Source organism: Megalobrama amblycephala, linkage group LG17, assembly GCF_018812025.1.
Source record: "Megalobrama amblycephala isolate DHTTF-2021 linkage group LG17, ASM1881202v1, whole genome shotgun sequence".
Classification (NCBI taxonomy): domain Eukaryota; kingdom Metazoa; phylum Chordata; class Actinopteri; order Cypriniformes; family Xenocyprididae; genus Megalobrama; species Megalobrama amblycephala.
In genome coordinates this window covers 2,110,151-2,129,408 of record NC_063060.1, presented here as the reverse complement: position 1 = coordinate 2,129,408, position 19,258 = coordinate 2,110,151, and the positions used below count along the sequence as shown (strand labels likewise).

The following is a 19,258-nucleotide window of genomic DNA, read 5'->3' as shown; positions in this document are numbered from 1 at the left end:
GGTGCAAAAGCAGTCACTGGGGTGTTATCTTTTCAAAAGGTGCACTTTTACACCTAAAAGGTACATATTAGTACCTAAAAGGAACAAAAGTGTACCTTTTGCACTTTTTTCCCCCCTGAGTGTTAAACAATGTGACAGAACAACACAAATGCTGCTCATTATCACTGGATCGATATTTGCCACAGTCTCAGCAGTCAAACTCTATTCAAAGACTCAATTAAAGATCATTATAAGTCAGAGAGTGAAGTGAAGGTAAATAATACATGATGCTCAGTGGGTGTCTGTCTGCAATGGTCCACACATTAACATTACAGCACCGTCATGTTAGTAAACCTCAGAGATTATTTAAAAATGTAATGCCTTTAAGTCAACAGTTGTTTAGTGTGAAGAACATTTCAAAATCTTTTTTTCACTTAAAGAACTTTTTGTGGAATGGATTTTAAAGGTTCTTCATGGAACCATAAATGCCAATAAAGTACCTTTATTTTAAAGTCCCCTGTAGTGAAAATCAAGCTTTTTAATGTTGTTTATATGTCTATGTGGTGTTTTTAATATGCTTTAAGTCAAACCATGTGCTAATTCATAAGTCAACACCATTGCAGAGTATTTTCTATTTAAAACTGCAGTGAAAATCTATTTAAAATGTGGTTTGAAATCGCTGGTGTTTCACTGACGTCACAAACAACCAAATTACCATACAATTAACTATGACCGCTCTTAAGCAAGGGAGTTGTGTAATATTAGCAACACATTTTTAGCTGTTTGATAAAATAGTCAAGCAAAAGGCTGAACATATTGTATGTGTCAGATGTTGTAAAGAGCGATACCATTGTGCAGTGTTTACCTCAGTAAGTTGACCGAGTGGATCTCAGAGCTGGTGCAAGTGAGTGGAGGCGGAGCTAATTAGCATATTCATAAATCCATGTATACTAAATGAAGCAAGGGTGTAGAGTTACATTCAAGCTATTTTAAGGCATGAGAATTTTTTTCACAGGAAAAAACTTTTAAATATGTCATTTTGGTGATCAAGGATGAGTTTTAAGAGATAAAAATTGACTACAAGGGGGACTTTAAGTACTATAATGTGTTTTCAGTTTAAGTGTACAGTAAACTTACATCTGCTGCGTGAGCATTTCTACTTGCACATGTCAGCTGTCATTTTTATTGCATCTTCCCTCCCAACAGAATCACTAAAAATACAACATGCAGCAGTAGCAAAACCATCCTTTCCTCTGCTGAAATACATGGGGGGGTTCGCATCAGATTGTCTTTCACTTCAATTTTTGACAATTCTAAAAAGTAAACACTAACAGTAATGACCGCCTTCTTTAGGCTCTGATTCACACAGACTCTCTTATCTTTGCATTTATTCATCAAATAAAAGCATCAGGATATAAAACAGAGAGATGTATTTGTTCAATCACTCTGAGCACTGTAGGGATAGGGTTAAGACTAAATTTTCAGACAGGAATCTTGTTCCAGGATCAACAAAATATGTTGATCCAAGAACATGTCTGGCACAATCCCGGTGATCATATACTGTATTTAAAATACAGTTTGCACCTCAGTGTATTGTATTAAAAAACAGTATGCTGTAATAATAACAACATATCCAGTGCATATGATTATATTAATTAAAATCATAAATAGATGCTGCTTTTTTTTTTACATTACCTGTACTTGACATTACCAATTCAATTAGATACTGGTTGCCGGAGTTAGTGTAAATAGCCTCTATTTGCACTTGGTTTTAAATAGATATAGTATTTTTGCATATCCTGAATACAATATACAATTTATGTATAACATGTTGACAAATTGAACGTAAAAAATGCAGATAATTAATAACATTTAAGAGCAGACAGAGTAGAAGTGTTTCTCTCTGACCTGCTGTGATCTGGGTCAAGGCCTGTGAGAACCGGAAAAGCTTTTTCACACTCATGTTTCCCATCTAAACACACACATGCACAAACACACTGGACGTTCATGAAGGACTGAAATATCTTTCAATGCAAACACTCCTATTCTTAAAACACTTTTATAACTTCTTTTAAGCATAAAATCATAATGCATTATATTTTTTTCTTATTTTCATTTGTCTCCTGCTACTGCTTGACATACATCAGGATTGACGTATCCAGAATCCTGGACGGAAGCAGCGGTTCAGCGTCTCGTGTCGTACAGGTGTCCGGACCAGCTGTACTAAACACAAAGCACTGAAGAAACCCCTCAGGAGCTGCAGGTGCAAATGAATGAGAGAACATTACATGACAGACACTCTTCACAGCTTCATAAAAGAGACTCTGAGGACATCAATCCCCTGACAATATCCCGAAAGAGGAAGATTTGTCGTGCAGAGATAAGAGAGCAGGTAGAACAGAACATCTATCTGATACAAGCCCTTAATAGGTCAATTATGTGGGTAATTAAAATGACAAATCTGCCCCATTTTACACTGAAAAAAAAAGATGTCAGAATCACATCATGTTCTAGATTCATACACGAGGGATATGAGACGTCTTACCTCAAGTATATTTGGAATAATGTCATTTTCACATTGCCGCAGGATTCATTACCTTTGTCAAAGTTAAGATCTGCCCTGAGCATCTCTGTTTGTAACTGGATCATTCCTGTAATGCAGGACAGTTTCATGTCATAATAAACCTTCTTTTAAAGAAATCACTGCTTAAATGAAAAAAAAGAGATTTAGAAACTAGAAACAACTGTCACCACCCTTTTTGAGCATAGATGTGAAAATACACTATCCAAACTTAAATGGTAGTAATTCATGAATGCTTTGGAATACAGACCAAAGTTGTATTCTGTATTCTATTCTTTGTTTTAAAGAAGACACTCAGCAGATTATTAAATAATCATTTTTATTTTATAATCATTCAGTAATCATTCTGCATCAATAATCATTCTGCATTTTAAAGTCCTCCTGAAGTCAATAATGTTATCCCTTAAAACTCATTACATATTTCCTTCACTGTAAAAAATGACCGTGATTTTAACAGTAAAAGACTGTAAAAATGCTGCGGTGAAAAACTGTTAATTGGTTTACAGAAAGTTTCTGTACTATATACGGTGAATAACTGTAATAGATCTAACGGTACATTTAATGTAATTTTACGGTAAAATACCGTTAAATGCACAGTTTTTGAAAGTGAAAAATAACAATTCATTGTAAAATTTACAGTGAAAAACCGTAAATTGACATTCCCACAATTCCCTGCGTGACACTTCACATTTGATATATTATATATATGATTATATTTCTTCTTAGTTTTTCTCATTTTTTCTAATCAGTTATGTACATTAGGGTTTTATGTTACATCTAATGTTGTTAAATTAATGTTTATTGCATTTTTAAAATTTCATGCATGTTACCATGATGGTGTTTAGTGTGTGTGTGTGTGAATGACACTGTGTGCTCCTTCTATATATTAGTATTGTCCTCCTCAGCTTGTGGAAAAGCTGCTTGTGATGAACTTTGATTCATCATGTGACTCTCATCACCACTGTGTTTGGTGACTGTCAGTGTATTATAAAGATACAAAACAGATATTAGTACTTCATTAGGTTGGTAAATTAACATTATATCAGTTAATGAAATATGTTATTTTACCGTAAATTTTACTGGGATTTTTTTTACAGTGTACTGAAATCCAATGTTAAATATACATATTTAAAATGTAAAATTCACATGTAACTCCGTAAGTATGTTTACGGTTTGATGTCATTTTTACAGTATTGTTCTGGTAACCACAGCTGCCAGTATTTTTCCGTAGAAACAACGGGATTTTTTTTACAGGGTTGAAAAAAAAAAACTTCATGCCTTAAAGGTGCTAAAGAGGTTCTTTTTGTCGACTGAGTTTTTTTAAATGAGCACATGGGTAAGAACAACCCCCCCTCCTTCACAGCTCATTTAGAGGGAACGCCTCCCAAAACTCATGCACGAGTGTTTACCACCGGCATTCACTGTGTTATTAAGCCGGGCACACATTTTACGACTAGCTAAAACATTCTGACTATGCTCAACATACAGCGATTGTTGAAGCAGATTTATATACTTTCACATGGAATTTGAACACCGACTGTAATCGCCGACTGAACGCAACTGGCTCTGACTGGATGCGTTTGAGCGCGATCAGTCATAAGTATCAATTTACATTCATAATCGGCTTTACACTTAAAGCTGCGCACACACTTAGTGGATTCATTATGTCGGACTCACCGCAGGTGACTCATAATCTGCACTTGTTACTCCTGTCTCCTGACAAAAACATTGCATGCGGCGCCTGTGGAGTGTGGAAAGTTACTGGAGCGCGCAGCCGCGCGTCTCTCACATGGATCGTCATGGCAGTGACTGACAAGCCAGAGGGCCAATCGTTTACGCGATGATTGCGTAAACGATTGGCTGATGATTTTAAGGCCCTACCTCGTGCACAGATGATGTATATTAATGTTATTACTTTCAGTGCACCTAATAAATAGTCTTTTATCAGTTAGTAAAGACAGTTTCAAGTAATATTGCAAAAATGTATAAAATAAAACATCCTCTTTAGCACCTTTAAATAGCTTGAATGTAACTGTCTGAAGTTTCAGTTCAAAATCCCCCACAGATCATTTATTATAGCTTGTCAAATTTGCCCCTATTTGGGTGTGAGCAAAAACACGCCGTTTTTGTGTGTGTCCCTTTAAATGCAAATGAGCTGCTGCTCCCGCCCCCTTTCCAGAAGAGGGCGGAGCTTTAACAGCTCAACAACAACAAAGCTGGAGAATCTCACGCAGCCAAAATGACGAAAGTGTTCAGCCTTACATTGTTCAAACCGGAGTCGACACTAATGGAGAGACTCAGGAAGAAGTTACAACTTTTAGACGTTTCTGAATGGTTAGTGGATAAATTTATGTAGTTGCTGTGGAGTTGATTCAACTCATCCACTAGCATGTGCCGTCATGTTCATCTTTTGCGTTGAATTGACCCTCGTTTGTGAAGCAGTCCGGCGTAAAATGACGGCATGTCAACAACACTCTACTACAACAACTCTTCCTCTTCTCTAAAGCAGCCCAACATGGCCCCGCCCCCTATTACACACAACAAAAGGGTTAATGTAAATTTTAGGTTTAGTGATGTCACCAACCCAGGAAGAAGCTCGTTGTAGTCCCTACCAGCCGTTTGTTGTAGTCCTTAAAAAGTGATTTCTGTAAAAGAAAATATCTCCCTTTGCATTGAACTTTGAGCGTTGTAACTTTGCAGATGTTGTTTATGCTCAAACAGCAACATTACACACTAACTAAAGTTAAAAAAGTGAAATCATAATAAAGGACCCCTTTAAAGAGACTTAACTTTCAAGTCTAGATGGGGTAATTTAATAGAAAACAGGATTTTTATGTGACAGTCCAAAACATTTATTGAAACTAAACTGCAAAAAACAATCTTCATGATTGTGACATTCCAGAGAAAGCCTTTTACATGTAAAACAAAGAGGAGTAAGAAATGAGCACACTTGAGTACATGCACACTACACCCTCTAGTGTCTGTCAGGAGGAACACAGATGTGAACATCAGCAGTAGAGAAAGAGCAAAACATGGTCTTGCCAAAATACCTGTAATGAAGCAGCGGGCTGAAGAAAAGGCGAGGATCTAACTGATCTAAGGAGTATTTAATGAAGTAACCAAATAAACAAATAACCAGGAACAGAAACACGTGCAAACAACAACTGACAAAGCAACAAGAGAAGCCCAAGAGTTATATATACACACAGGGACTAACACGGTTAATGAGATAACAAGACACACCTGGGGGAAACAATCAAGGGAAAAACAACATGAAAAACTACAAAAGGACTACAAAGATGGCAGACAGGAAGTTTAACAGAAGTCCATGGACAAACACGGAGAACATATAACAATACCCAGCACTGCTGGAAAGATCTCGAGAGTTTTATTGTTGAGAATATTTTAATGGTCATTTCTCTTTCCTATAAGCATGCGATCTTGGGTTATTATTTTAAGGATGATTACTCAAAGGATGCTGGTTTCATTATAAATGTTTTTTTATTTTTATGTAAATTCCATAATCGCAAATGCAAATTCACAAATAGCAACTCTCTCTTTACAGCGCTTGAGAAGGAGGTTAAAATGTGCATGTAATGTCAAAATCTACAAACAGTAAAGCAACTACAGTAAATATGCAATATGCTCTTTGTTTAACATTTTCATATATAAAAAAGAATGTTTACTGGTGCTTATTCAACAATGTATGGTCTTTTCTTTCTTTCCCTTTTTGTTTAATTTCCATTGTGTTATGATTATGAAGCATGTGAAATGTCTTTCTGTTGTGTTATGGGATATGTTCAAACATTTGTTGATAATAAAGGATAAAAAAAGTGTTACACAAAAGTCCTAACTTGCTCTTAATTTAATTGCATTGCTGTCAAGCAATCATTTGCACTTTGGAATATACAAAATGCATAACTTTTAATCATAAAATATGATGGAACTATGACAGTTTATAGTAAATTACACAAATTTCAATTCATTTTCTCTTTCGTTCTCTAAGAGAGAAACTCTTTGGTCGCTGTTTTGCATAGAGTCATGTGATGGCATCTAAATGCAGCCTTCATTTGCATGTTACCATGGGAAGTGATGTGACTCACCTCGTGAACAATCTCTCACAATCATCCCAGAATCTTCCTCAGATGACTTCACACTCAATGCTCTTATAAAGACCAAAATAAACATGCTAAACCAATGACATGCAATAAAAGAAGAAACAAACTCTTTAGGTTTAGGTTCATTTCATGCTGTTCAGTTTCATGGTCTACTTTCCATTATATTTCACTAATATAAAAAATACAATTTTGGTACGTTTTTGAAGAACAAAAAATACAAAAACAATATGACAGCGCTAGCACCATGTTTATTAAATTAATATCACTGTAAAAATTATTTGTTGATTCAACTTTAAAAAGTAAGTAATTGGGATGCATTCAAATCTTGAGTTCATAGAAACTTAAAATTATTGTATTTCATTGTATTAAGTCAAAATTTTTTACAGTCCTGTAGCTCAAATGATGCATGATGCTTGCAATGGTAAAGTAATTTGATTCTTAGAGAATGCATAACATGTATACCTTACATCACTTTCCAAAAAGCACCTAGCAAAAGCATAAATGTGTGAAGAAGAAGCATTTTGCTATAAGCTGCTTAAAAATACAGACTTTCCAGCTGCCAGTTTCTTTGGATTAGTTCATGCATTGCAGCTTTCTAGCTCTAGGAAAATGTCAAAAATCAAATTCCAAAAGCCCAAATCTCTAACCATGTTAATATATGATATATTTGTCCTCTGCTGCTGGGAAGCTTATTCAGCAGTTACACCTCACTTCCTGTCTGCCACAGGAAACAGTGGGGTCATGGAAGGTCGGCTCACATATTTCCTCCTGGCCTCGGATTCTGCCAATGCTTGAGATTCCTGAATAATTAATTAATTAATTCCTGGCATTATGTTTGTGTGTATCTTGTATGCATATATGATACTAAAGGTTTTCTACTAATAATGCAATTTCCACCACATCTCACATTATGCATTGTGTTTAATAGCATTCTGTGATGGAAATGACATTTTTGGAATAAAATAGCTGACTCATTTCTATATTAAGACTAATTTTTGTAGCTTTTTATATATACTAAATATACACAATAAAATATTTTTCACACGTTTTGCATAATCTTTCTCAAAATAAAAACGTTCTCAAAATAAACTGCTCAAATAATATTTATTTACCTTGATTTTCTTTGTTTTCTTCACAGATCACATGTCCCATATTTCATCCAATCACTGATGTCTCCTATAGAAAAACAAAAAAAGAAAACAAAACAAAACTTTATTAAATTGTTGGTGGAAATGAGAGACAGTCATAATCTTTTTTTTAACTGTAAATAAAAGTGTTATGTGTATGTTTATTTCACACTTTATTTTAGTTATTGTATAGTTTAAAACATGAAATAATATTTTCATGATGGATTTTCATATTTTAAGACTGTAAGTCTGCAGAAATAAGGGTAAAACAATAAATTCTGTAGATAAAAGCATCAAGTTGCAAAAATAAATGCCATGATACAATAGTTTTGATGTGACTAATTAGAAAAAATGTTGAAATCTGTTAGTTTAAATAAAAATCAACCCCTATTGAACTTGATATCTTGTGATTATATTTTTTATTAATACTTTGAATTATTTTTTTAAATATTTGTTTATTTGTTAAATAGTTATTATAATATCTGTTTTTATTTTAAGTAATTTTTTGTCCTATTTATTTGTTTTTTCTTAATATATATATTTTTAAAGTTTTATTTCAGTTTCAATTTTATTTTAGTACATCAAGTTAAAGTAAATAAAACTAGCTGAAATAAAATACATTTTATTTTATTTTAATTAAAGTTTATTTTATTTTAAGTATTTAATTTTTTTTATTTTTAAATGTTTTTCGCTTTAGGTGTGTTCAAGCAATGTCGTAATTACCATTATTGCGAGATTTTAACTTGTAAAACGCGTTCACATCATTTTAGTGCTCGTAATTACAACTCGTAAGCTGGGAATTTTCTGAGAGCTCCGACTTGTACCACCTGACTCCTGCAGATTCAGTTGATAGTGTTGAACTAGAACGTCACGTGTTGTATCATCTCGAAAATACGGTAGTTACAACATGGCGTGAAAGCAGCATAGGTGTAAAGGCAGTGACATGACAGCAGTGTTTATAGCGCCCTCTGCTGTGAGCTGCGGTCATGATCGGCGGGACTCCTCCCCTATTGCAGACCGAGCAGATCGCTCTTCCTGCGGTGTGACAGCAGCAGCAGCAGCACTGGCGCATTGTGTCTCTTTAGCATTCATTTGACTATTTCTTTTTGTATTGAGTTATTAACACAACATCATCTGATTTACCTCCTTCTGGGCGGACTACAGCACGGAGCGGGCTTCTCTAAAATGGCCAACAGAGATGATGAATACGATTTCTTGTTCAAAGGTAAATTCTGCATTCCCTCATACAGAGGAGTAATCATTCATAATCCACCCATTGTTTCAGACCTATAGATCTGACAAGCCTATTGTGTCAGGAAACCTCTTTTGCGATGGCAGTCTATATCTTGTCTGAAATCATGCCATATATAACTGTCTTTGACATAGAAACGCCCGCAGAGGCATCAATACACATCCATCGATCAGTAAAACATCTGTTTGTGATGGCCTGGATGCTTTCACACCGGCTGTGATCAGGATATCTGGGCCTAAATGATGGGAAATTGAACATGATGCATTGAAAATGAGGCATTAAGGCTCTTAAATGAGAATCTAGGTGCAGAATTAGATGTTTTGAAGTGATTTAAGACAAAAGATGCTCAATTTTGGCTGTTTTGTTTTGCACTGCTTTATAATACTTTCTAGGATCGTGTACTGCATGATAATAATCAGGCCACATCCCGATATCCTCTCCTCCAGCTGATCTGTTACATTGTAACCGCCGGTGACTCTGTTACTTTAATTCTATCACGTCACCGCCCGATCAAAGTCTGACGCGGCAAAACTGTTACATTCGATTTTCTTTCACAAGATCAGCATAATGTGAGGAGCAAAGTTCGCTTTGACTTCCTAGCAAGACAACATAAGGATACTCTCACATCTCACTCACCCTGAGCTGAAGGAAATCAATGCAAACGCTTTCACAGCTCACCTGCACACGAACACTGGCCATCATTTCCTCACACTGCTTTCTGTGGAGAAACATCAGACAGGCTTGAGGAATGGGCCTTAAACTAAGATTTTTGTGGAAACTGATACATTTTATTTTTCAGGATTCTTTAATGAATAGAAACAGCATTTATTTGAAATAGAATCTTTTGTTACATTATAAATGTCTTTACTTTCACTTTTGATCAATTTAATGCATCTTTGATGAATAAAAGTATTAATTTCTTTAAACAAAAATATACTAACCCCAAACTGAATGGTAGTGTATATTAAGATTTTGTTAAAAGGATAGTTTACCCCATAAATTATTCACTGTCAAGCCATCCTATAGGTGTATATGACTTTCTTCTTTCAGACGAACACAATCGGAGTTATAATAAAGGGGTGGTTGATTATGATTTTACTTTTTTAACTTTAGTTAGTGTATAATGTTGCTGTTTGAGCATAAACAACATCTGCAAAGTTACGACGCTCAAAGTTCAATGCAAAGGGAGATATTTTCTTTTACAGAAATCACTACAACAAACGGCTGTTAGGGACTACAACACGCTTTTTCCTGGGTTGTGAAATCTCTAACCCTAAAATTTACATAAACCCCGCCCCCCGAGAACAACATGCATCAAAGGGGGCGGAGCCATGTCGGGCTGCTTTAGAGAAGAGGAAGAGTTGTTGTAGTAGAGTGTTGTTGACATGCCGTCATTTTACGCCGGACTGCTTCACAAACGAGGGTCAATTCAACACAAAAGATGAACATGACGGCACATGCTAGTGGATGAGTTGAATCAACTCCACAGCAACTACATCAATTTATCCACTAACCATTCAGAAACGTCTAAAAGTTGTAACTTCTTCCTGAGTCTCTCCATCAGTGTCGACAACAATGTAAGGCTGAACACTTTCCTCATTTTGGCTGCGTGAGATTCTCCAGCTTTGTTGTTGTTGAGCTGTTAAAGCTCCGCCCTCTTCTGGAAAGGGGGCGGGAGCAGCAGCTCATTTGCATTTAAAGGGACACACACAAAAATGGCGTGTTTTTGCTCACACCCAAATAGGGGCAAATTTGACAAGCTATAATAAATGATCTGTGGGGGATTTTGAGCTGAAACTTCACAGACACATTCTGGGACACCAGAGACTTATATTACATCTTGCATTATAGGTCCCTTTAAAAAATATCCTGACTCTTCCCAGCTTTGTAATGGCATTGAATAGTGGTCCAAGGTTTTGAAGCTCCAAAAAGTTACATCCATCTATCATAAAACGTAATCCATACGACTCCAGTGGGTTAATAAAGGCCTTCTGAACAGAAGTGATCGGTTTGTAAAAATATTCATATTTAAAATTTTTAAACTATAATCACTGGCTTCCGGCAACAGCCGCACATGCATTCACAAGAGAGTTACGTGGTTTTCGTGAAAGGTGTCAATTCTCATCATGTCTACATCATACGTGGGGTCAGAGGTCACCCTTCCGCCAGAATCTCTCATGAATGCATGTACGACCATTGCCAGAAGCCAGTGATTATAGTTTATAAAGTTTTAAATATGGATATTTTTCTTACAAAAGTCCATTGCTTCACTACAGAAGGGATTTATTAACCCACTGGAGTCGTATGGATCACTTTTATGATGGATGGATGCACTTTTTGGAGCTTCAAAAACTCAATGCCATTACAAAGCTGGGAAGAGCCAGGATATTATTTAATATAACTCCGATTGTGTTCACCTATGGCTTGAGGGTGAGTAAATTATAGGATAATTTTCATTATTGGGTGAACTATTCCTTTAAGTTGTGAAGTTATGGAGGGATCTCAGACTGTCTGTTTTGCAGTTGTTCTCATCGGAGATTCGGGTGTCGGGAAGAGTAACCTGCTGTCACGCTTCACACGGAACGAGTTCAACCTGGAAAGCAAGAGCACGATAGGTGTGGAGTTCGCCACCAGAAGCATTCAGGTGGACGGCAAGACGATAAAAGCGCAGATCTGGGATACGGCAGGGCAGGAACGGTACAGGGCCATCACTTCTGCGTGAGTACAGTCATCTATCAGATGGCAAATACTGTACCTTGATATAGACCAGTGGTTCCCAAACTTTTTCTGCCAGGCCCCCTTTTGTAGAGAAAAGCCCCCCCATATACTGTACCTGCACCTATATAAAGACTAGGGTTGGGTATTGAGATTTTGGGTTCCAATTTTCCAAGAACCGGGGATTCAAAAAGGCAATTTTGATTTTGATTTATGAGCCAAAATGGATTTCTCTTTCATGTTTCCTTGTGCTTGAACGGACCAATATGCACAAAATTATGTCAATATATCTGTGTAAACACAGTCAGATTAGTCTTAAGGGAACATAAACAGATGAGAAAGAACAGTATTTTGGATCTGAGTGTTCGGTCTTAAAGTGACAGCAGCCTAATAAACGTGGTGCCTGTCATTAATGTTAATCAAAGAACAAAAAAAAAATCATTCACTGATCTTAATTGAAGCTAACAAAAATATATTCTAAGAACGTTTTGCTAATGATCCCATTAAGTTATGAAAAAGTTATTTCTGAATGTTCTCTGAACAGTTATTAGAGAGAGAGAGAGAGAGATTAAGTGTGTGTGAATTACCCGAATCAGTGCGTCTCTCACAGCAGCAGCGTCTTTACTAATAGCAAAACTCTAAGTTTATCTGCTTCAAGAACAGCGCCGTTATTATTACCTCAATGAGAAATGTCATGTAGCTTTAAGTTGCTAAACTATTTTACTGATAAAATCATCAGAGCAGCGCTGACAACACATTTCTGTGGTACTGTGTGCATTTGAGTGGGAGAGAGAGCAGGAGAAAGAGAGGATGTGCTTTCCGTACATAATTAAACATACTTTTGTGGAAAAAAACATGGAAATAATTAGAACGTACAACAACCAATCATATTCAACCATTTGACACACAGTTAAATCAGCTCTGCTCAGAGTACATTTGGTCTATATAATGTTAAAGTAACACTGAAGCAGAGTTAAGTTAATGAGACAATTAAGCGATTAATTAAGTGATGATTGAGCATTAGTGATGAACACCTGCTGTTAACAAGCAGAATCACTGAAGGAACGAGAAACACAAAAACTACAACTGACTTCAGCCACAGCCATAGATGAAATCAACTGAAGATAAAAGAAGACATTAAGGGGCTGTTTACACGACACCGTTTTCAACTAAAAATGAAAAAAATTTGTATGGGTTCTGGCCATTCATTTACACGACAACGGCGTTTTGGTGGTCTGAAAATACAAGCTTTTGAAAACAGGTTTCAAAGTGCAAGTTTTTGAAAACGGTCTCCATGTAAACAACAAAAACGCAAATCGGTGAAAACGATGACGTCATGCACATGCAAATTAAACGTTCAGTTTATAGTGTTTCATCGCCATCTAATGGCCTGCCAGCAGAATATAGTGTTTTTAGTCATTTTCATGGATTTGTATGAATGGGAATCGTTTTGACAATGATGTCGTCTGTACGTGGAAAACTCAAAGAAGCATATCGTTGTCATGTAAATGTACCCTAAATCTCTCAAGATCTGATTAAACAGCTTCACAAACAGCATTACCAGCTTCACTTATTACTAACCAGACTGACTTTATTTCTGTCATTTGTCTACAGAAGCTCTTATAGAGAATTAACTGAGGATAAATGTTGATGTTTTATTGGCCAAAATAATAATAATAATAATAATAATGCCACCATCATGGTGGTCAGTGTTTGCTTTAGTTGGGCCCTTGCTTCCCTTTTATACTTGTTAAAATAATTTAGTGTTTCACAGCAAACACTTGTGCATTGCAAAAAAGCTTGAAGGAGCAGATCAGCTTGTGTTTTCTGCTTGTAAGCCATTTGCATGAACATCACCAAGTGGTCTCTCTCTCTCTCTCTCCTTTTTGGTTTATTCACTGAGATTCACATCTTAGAGAACTGCAACAAAAAACAAATGCAACTGTAATGCTTCAGTGATGAAGCATCATAAAAGCTTCATAAAGCATCATAGACGCAGCATAAAATCATTCACAATAACTGTTTGCTGCTGCACTTTATTCTCATGCTGTAGTTTCACAGGGTTGGTAATGCAAAACCTAAAGAAACAAACATTAGTTACTTTGGATGCAATCAGTCTAGCTCACAATGACTCATCATACAAAAGCAGCTAAAATCTGCTCTCTACGAAGAGCTGACCTCAATGGTTTACAACAATATATACATTGTTGCAGAGAAAAATCTAACATAGGAAGTCAAGGGTCAAGAGCCCAACTAAAGCAAACACTGATCTCTATGACGGTGGCATCATTTTTTTTTTACCTTGACCAATAAAACATCAACATCTAAAACTCTTAAAAGATTTAATGTCTTCTTTTATCTTCAGTTGATTTCATCTAAGGATGTGGCTGAAGTCAGTTGTAGTTCTTGTGTTTCTCTTTTCTTCAGTGATTCTGCTTGTTAACAGCAGGTGTTCATCACTAATGCTCAATCATCACTTAATTAATCAGTTAATTATCTCATAAACTTTAACTCTGCTGCAGTATAAATTTAGATGAAGTTTGGTCTGGTCTTAAAGACCAAATAACTTTGAATGAACGTTCTATTAACGTTACTGGAAGAGTGTTTGTTCATATCATGAACTAAAAATATGAGTAATGGTAATAGTGATGCTTGCCTCAAATTGTTAGTTCACCCAAAAATTTAAATTATTTACTCACCCTCATTAATTACTCACCCTCATGTTGTTACACACCCATAAGACCTTCATTCAGAACACAGATATTTTGATAAAATCCGAGAGATTATTTATCCTCCATTGAAAGCTACATAATTACCACATTCAAGGTCCAGAAAGATAGTTGTTAAAATAGTCCACTAGCGACTACAGTGGTTCAACAAAAATACTTTTTGTGTGCAAAAACAAAAATAACAACTTTATTCAACAATTTCATCTCTCCCATGTCATTCTTCTAAATACGGTAAATACGTTGTTTTCTATGGGGGATAAAAAAAAAAACCTCTAGGATTTCATCAAAAATATCTTTAATGTGTGTTCTGAAGATGAACGAAGGTCTTACAGGTTTGGAACGACATAGAATTTTCCTTTTTGGGTGAACTAACCCTTTTAACAACACCACTTCCAACGCTAAACTGTGCTTCTCGTTTTCTGTGCAGGTATTACCGTGGAGCGGTGGGCGCTCTGCTGGTGTACGACATCGCCAAGCATCTGACCTATGAGAACGTGGAGCGCTGGCTGAAAGAGCTCCGAGATCATGCCGACAACAACATCGTCATCATGCTGGTGGGGAATAAGAGCGACCTGCGCCACCTGAGAGCGGTGCCCACCGACGAGGCGCGCGCTTTCGCAGGTACAACGAGCTCCAGAGACGCGCCGAATCCTCTGAAGAGCTGAGGAGGGGTGTGACGTTACCCGAGCTGCACTACTGCTGCTCCTTTTGTTTCTTTGATCCTGGGTGGCATAATGCAATGTTGCCGCGAAAATACAGAGCATTTTAGATTGTTAGTACGGTGCTTTGACAATGATTATTTACTACTAATTATATAATTAAATTAATTTGTGGTAAATTAAATTGATTAAATTAATTTACTGTAATTTACTGAATTATGTCAGTTGATTAGATTGATTAGATTAGAATGATTTCTGAAGGATCATGTGACACTGAAGACTGGAGTAATGATGCTGAAAATTCAGCTTTGATCACAGGAATAAATTATATTTTAACATATATTCACATAGAAAACAGCTATTTTTAATTGCAAAAATATTTCACAATTTTTTACTGTATTTTTGATTAAATATATGCAGCCTTGTGAGCAGAAGAGACTTCTTTCAAAAACATTTTTGAAAAATTGTACCGACCCCACTAAATGCATTTAGATTTGCACATAAATTCATTCAGCTTGTGTTTCATGAAGGAAGTCTGTTTTGTTCTCAGGGGATTTTTAAAAGCAGGTGATATTAAACACCTTCTTCTTGCTTCCAGAGAAGAATAACCTGTCATTCATCGAGACCTCCGCTCTGGATTCAACTAACGTGGAGGAGGCGTTCAAGAACATTCTAACAGGTACAGCACACACACATATGAGCTACAGTCTAATGAAACGCTTCCTCACAGTAGCAATAAACCAACTAACATGATTCCCAGGACAGCTACAGTGGCGTGTTATGCAACTTTAAAAGTGCAGCATCTGCCATCTGCTAAGCTGTGATTGCCTGTCAGGAATTATAAGGATTTTAGAGAGATATTTTTGATAGGAGTGTATATATTCACACTTACAACGATGCGATTCCATAACGATTCTTTACTAAATGATGCAGTGCACCGTCAAGACTAACATTTGGCCATGATTCAGTGTGATTCAATTACAGTATTTTGATACGATTCATAATTATTTAAAAAAAAAAATTAAAATAAAATAAAAAATAATTAAAAAATATTTTAAAATAATTAAATAATAATACATTTTACTTTTAATGCACTTTTCTCAAACCCAAAGAATAACACAGTTAAAAAATAATAATAATATTTTTATATATATGACAAATGACAAACACTGACAAAAAACCCACTGCATTTCACATTCACAGACTCAAAAATTTAATATGTAGTGTAATATATTGAGAGCAGGGTGATTATCATTAACTAAAACTAACTAAAAAATTTAAAAACATATTTAGTTACTTTAAATAAAGTTGAAATAAAATAAAACATAAATGTTACATGCAAAACTTTAGCAATGCTGAACTAAGTTGAAGCACTAAAATTATTATTGTCCAAAAATTAAAGATTTATTTCAGAAACTAAAACTGAAAACATATATATTAATATTTTATAATATATATATATATATATATATATATATATATATATATATATATATATATATATATATATATATATATATATATATTATATATATATATATATATATATATATATATATATATATATATATATATATATATATATATATATATATATATATATATTAATATTTTTAAAAAACCTAATAAAAATGGAAAAGTAAAAAGAAAAAAACATTAAAAATGAAAATTAAAACTGAAAGCAAAAAATAAAAGTTATTTAAAAATATAAATAAAAACTATAAGTCTAAAAATAATACTAAAAAATGGTTTAGAAATATTTATAAAAAACCCTAATAAAATGAAAAAAAGATTAAAAAAAAACATTGAAATGAAAACTGAAAACATAAAAATAAAAGCTGATTAAAACTATGAATAAAAACTTTAATAGTATATAAAGAATACTAAAACCCATATAGTAATATTTTTAAAAACCTAATAAAAATGAGAAAAAAAAAACAATAATAAAAATGAAAAAAAAAACAAACAAAAAACAAAAATGAAAAATGACAACAAATATAAAAGCTAATTAAAAATATAAATAAAAATTATAATAGTATATAAATAATACCAAAACCCATATTTTAAAATGAATATAAAAACTGAAAACAAAAAAAAAGCTAATTAAAAATATAAATAAAACTGTAATAATATATAATTAGTAAAATAAAATAAAAATAAAAATTAAACTATAAAAACTATAATAGTATACAAATTATACTCACATAACACTGATTGAGAGTTATTTCAGTAATGGATTTCTGATAATCAACAGATTAATATCTTATATCAAGCTATTTTACAGTGACTATGAACGAGGCTCATCCAATCAGATTTTAGATCCGTAACTCTCCACTCTCACTCTTTCTCTCTCCGTTTCTCCTGCATCTGTAGAAATTTATCGCATTGTATCACAGAAGCAAATCGCTGACCGATCAGCCCACGACGAGTCGCCGGGAAACAACGTGGTGGACATCAGCGTCCCACCGACTACAGACGGCCAGAAAGGCAACAAACTGCAGTGCTGCCAAAACCTGTAACCATGACAACCAGCCCCACCTGTCACTCATCTCCGACTCCCTCCACACGTCGTGCCGCTAATGTTCTCAACTTTATTTGTGTAATATATATATGTATATTTTTCTTTTTGATAGCTTGTCCACTCACATACACACATACGACTGACATGAGTAAAGTTTTCCAGTATCTGACTGCGCTGTGGTTTATTGGCTTCAAGACTGAAAGTCGGGTTTATCAGATTATCAATGCGAGAAAATATTAGACATGGACAAAAAAAATCTCAAGATCATGTGCATGCCATATTTCACTCCAAAATTGAAATTAATAATATTTTTCATAAAGCAGCTGAATAGTTTTGTTATTATTCGATTTTTTTTGTTATTATTATTTTTTAATTTTCACAGTGTTTTTTGAATATACATATATACTATTGAGTACAATACGAAATACTCAAAAGATACTCTAAGGTAAAATGTTTTTGCATTAACCTAATGAGAATTTTATCCTAAAAAATTTAATTAAATTTACATGTTTTCTTGAGATTGACATTAATATTCTTCATTGATCAGTAAAGTTACTAGTAAAGCTGCTGTCCAGCTAGCGAAAATAAGTTCTTGGAACGTTTTTCTAATGTTCCCATTAAGTTATGAAAACGTTCCAAATGTTCCAAACATCCAGTTTTTTAAAAATGCTTTGGTTTTGTGAACATTAACTGAACATTCCATTTTAGATTTCTTTAAACATTGGGAATGTTACTTTTGAATGTTCCATGAACATTCTGAAACAAGTAACATTTAAAAAATGTTAGACGAACATCCAAATAGAACATTTGAGAAAATGATGCTCCATGAATGATGTATGAATAATGTTTTTATGTTAACGTTTTCAGAACATTATTGAAGTCCAGATAACTGAATTATTAACATTATTAACATTACTGGAAGAACGTTCATAACTTTAAGAGAACCTTGGCAGAACGTTCCCTGTCAGCTGGGTAGATCTAAGCATTTAAATGTGATAAAGCTGCTAGTTGAGTCCGATATATGAGCGTTAGATCCCTGTCTGTGGAACACTATTGGAGGTGCATGACATTTACAACAGAGCGGAAGTCTCACCTTCCCACAACATGTTTCTTTATGACTGGATTCTGAGACATAAACTAACAAACAAACACACTCATGTGGAAACTAACAGATGAGCAAACTCAAGAGCAGAAATCAAGCTGCTGTAGGCAGAGCTCATCTCTTACAGCACTGTTCATTTTTTATGCATAGTCCTTTTGGGAATTTGTTTTGTTTGTATGCATTGTTTTTTAATGGTTCATTTTTGTCATACACACCTCAGTGTCTCTTTGAAGTCTCATGAATGCTGGTCTGGAGGTTCGCTGTGAACACACACACACATGCACACACACACACACACACCTCTATTTGTAATTATCAACATTTTCAAATTAAAAATAAAATGCTTAAATTGTGAATACTGGCATGTTGCGTCAATTATGCATCATGTACACATGAAATGATATAGTATGACATCACTTCCCCTTTCTCCTTGAACAGAGCAATGCATTATAGGTAAAATCAAGTATTTTTTATA

At 34.7% G+C, this 19,258-nt stretch overlaps 1 protein-coding gene and 1 long non-coding RNA gene across 2 annotated transcripts; one reads left to right on the top strand and one right to left on the bottom strand.

Annotated features, from left to right (window-relative positions):
• Window positions 1-1,267: 1,267 nt before the first annotated feature.
• LOC125251992 lies at window positions 1,268-6,114 on the bottom strand. Its single transcript, XR_007181106.1, has 3 exons — window positions 5,611-6,114; window positions 2,525-2,630; window positions 1,268-2,236 (listed from the first exon to the last, which is right to left on the bottom strand). It is a non-coding gene; the product is annotated as an uncharacterized LOC125251992 (long non-coding RNA).
• Window positions 6,115-8,794: 2,680 nt separating this feature from the next.
• Window positions 8,795-17,850, top strand: rab11bb (RAB11B, member RAS oncogene family, b). The gene is made up of 5 exons (XM_048164025.1): window positions 8,795-9,030; window positions 11,580-11,775; window positions 14,929-15,122; window positions 15,759-15,839; window positions 17,534-17,850. The coding sequence occupies exons 1-5, from the start codon at window positions 8,991-8,993 to the stop codon at window positions 17,677-17,679; spliced, it is 657 nt and encodes a 218-aa protein (XP_048019982.1). The 5' UTR covers window positions 8,795-8,990; the 3' UTR covers window positions 17,680-17,850.
• Window positions 17,851-19,258: the final 1,408 nt, after the last annotated feature.

Bases quoted from the DNA above. Each gene is read 5' to 3' on its own strand.
- rab11bb (XM_048164025.1), top strand. From the start codon at position 8,991: ATGGCCAACAGAGATGATGAATACGATTTCTTGTTCAAAG. The intron at 11,776-14,928 runs GTGAGTACAGTC...TTTTCTGTGCAG, and splicing joins TACAGGGCCATCACTTCTGC to GTATTACCGTGGAGCGGTGG. The intron at 15,840-17,533 runs GTACAGCACACA...CTGCATCTGTAG, and splicing joins GTTCAAGAACATTCTAACAG to AAATTTATCGCATTGTATCA.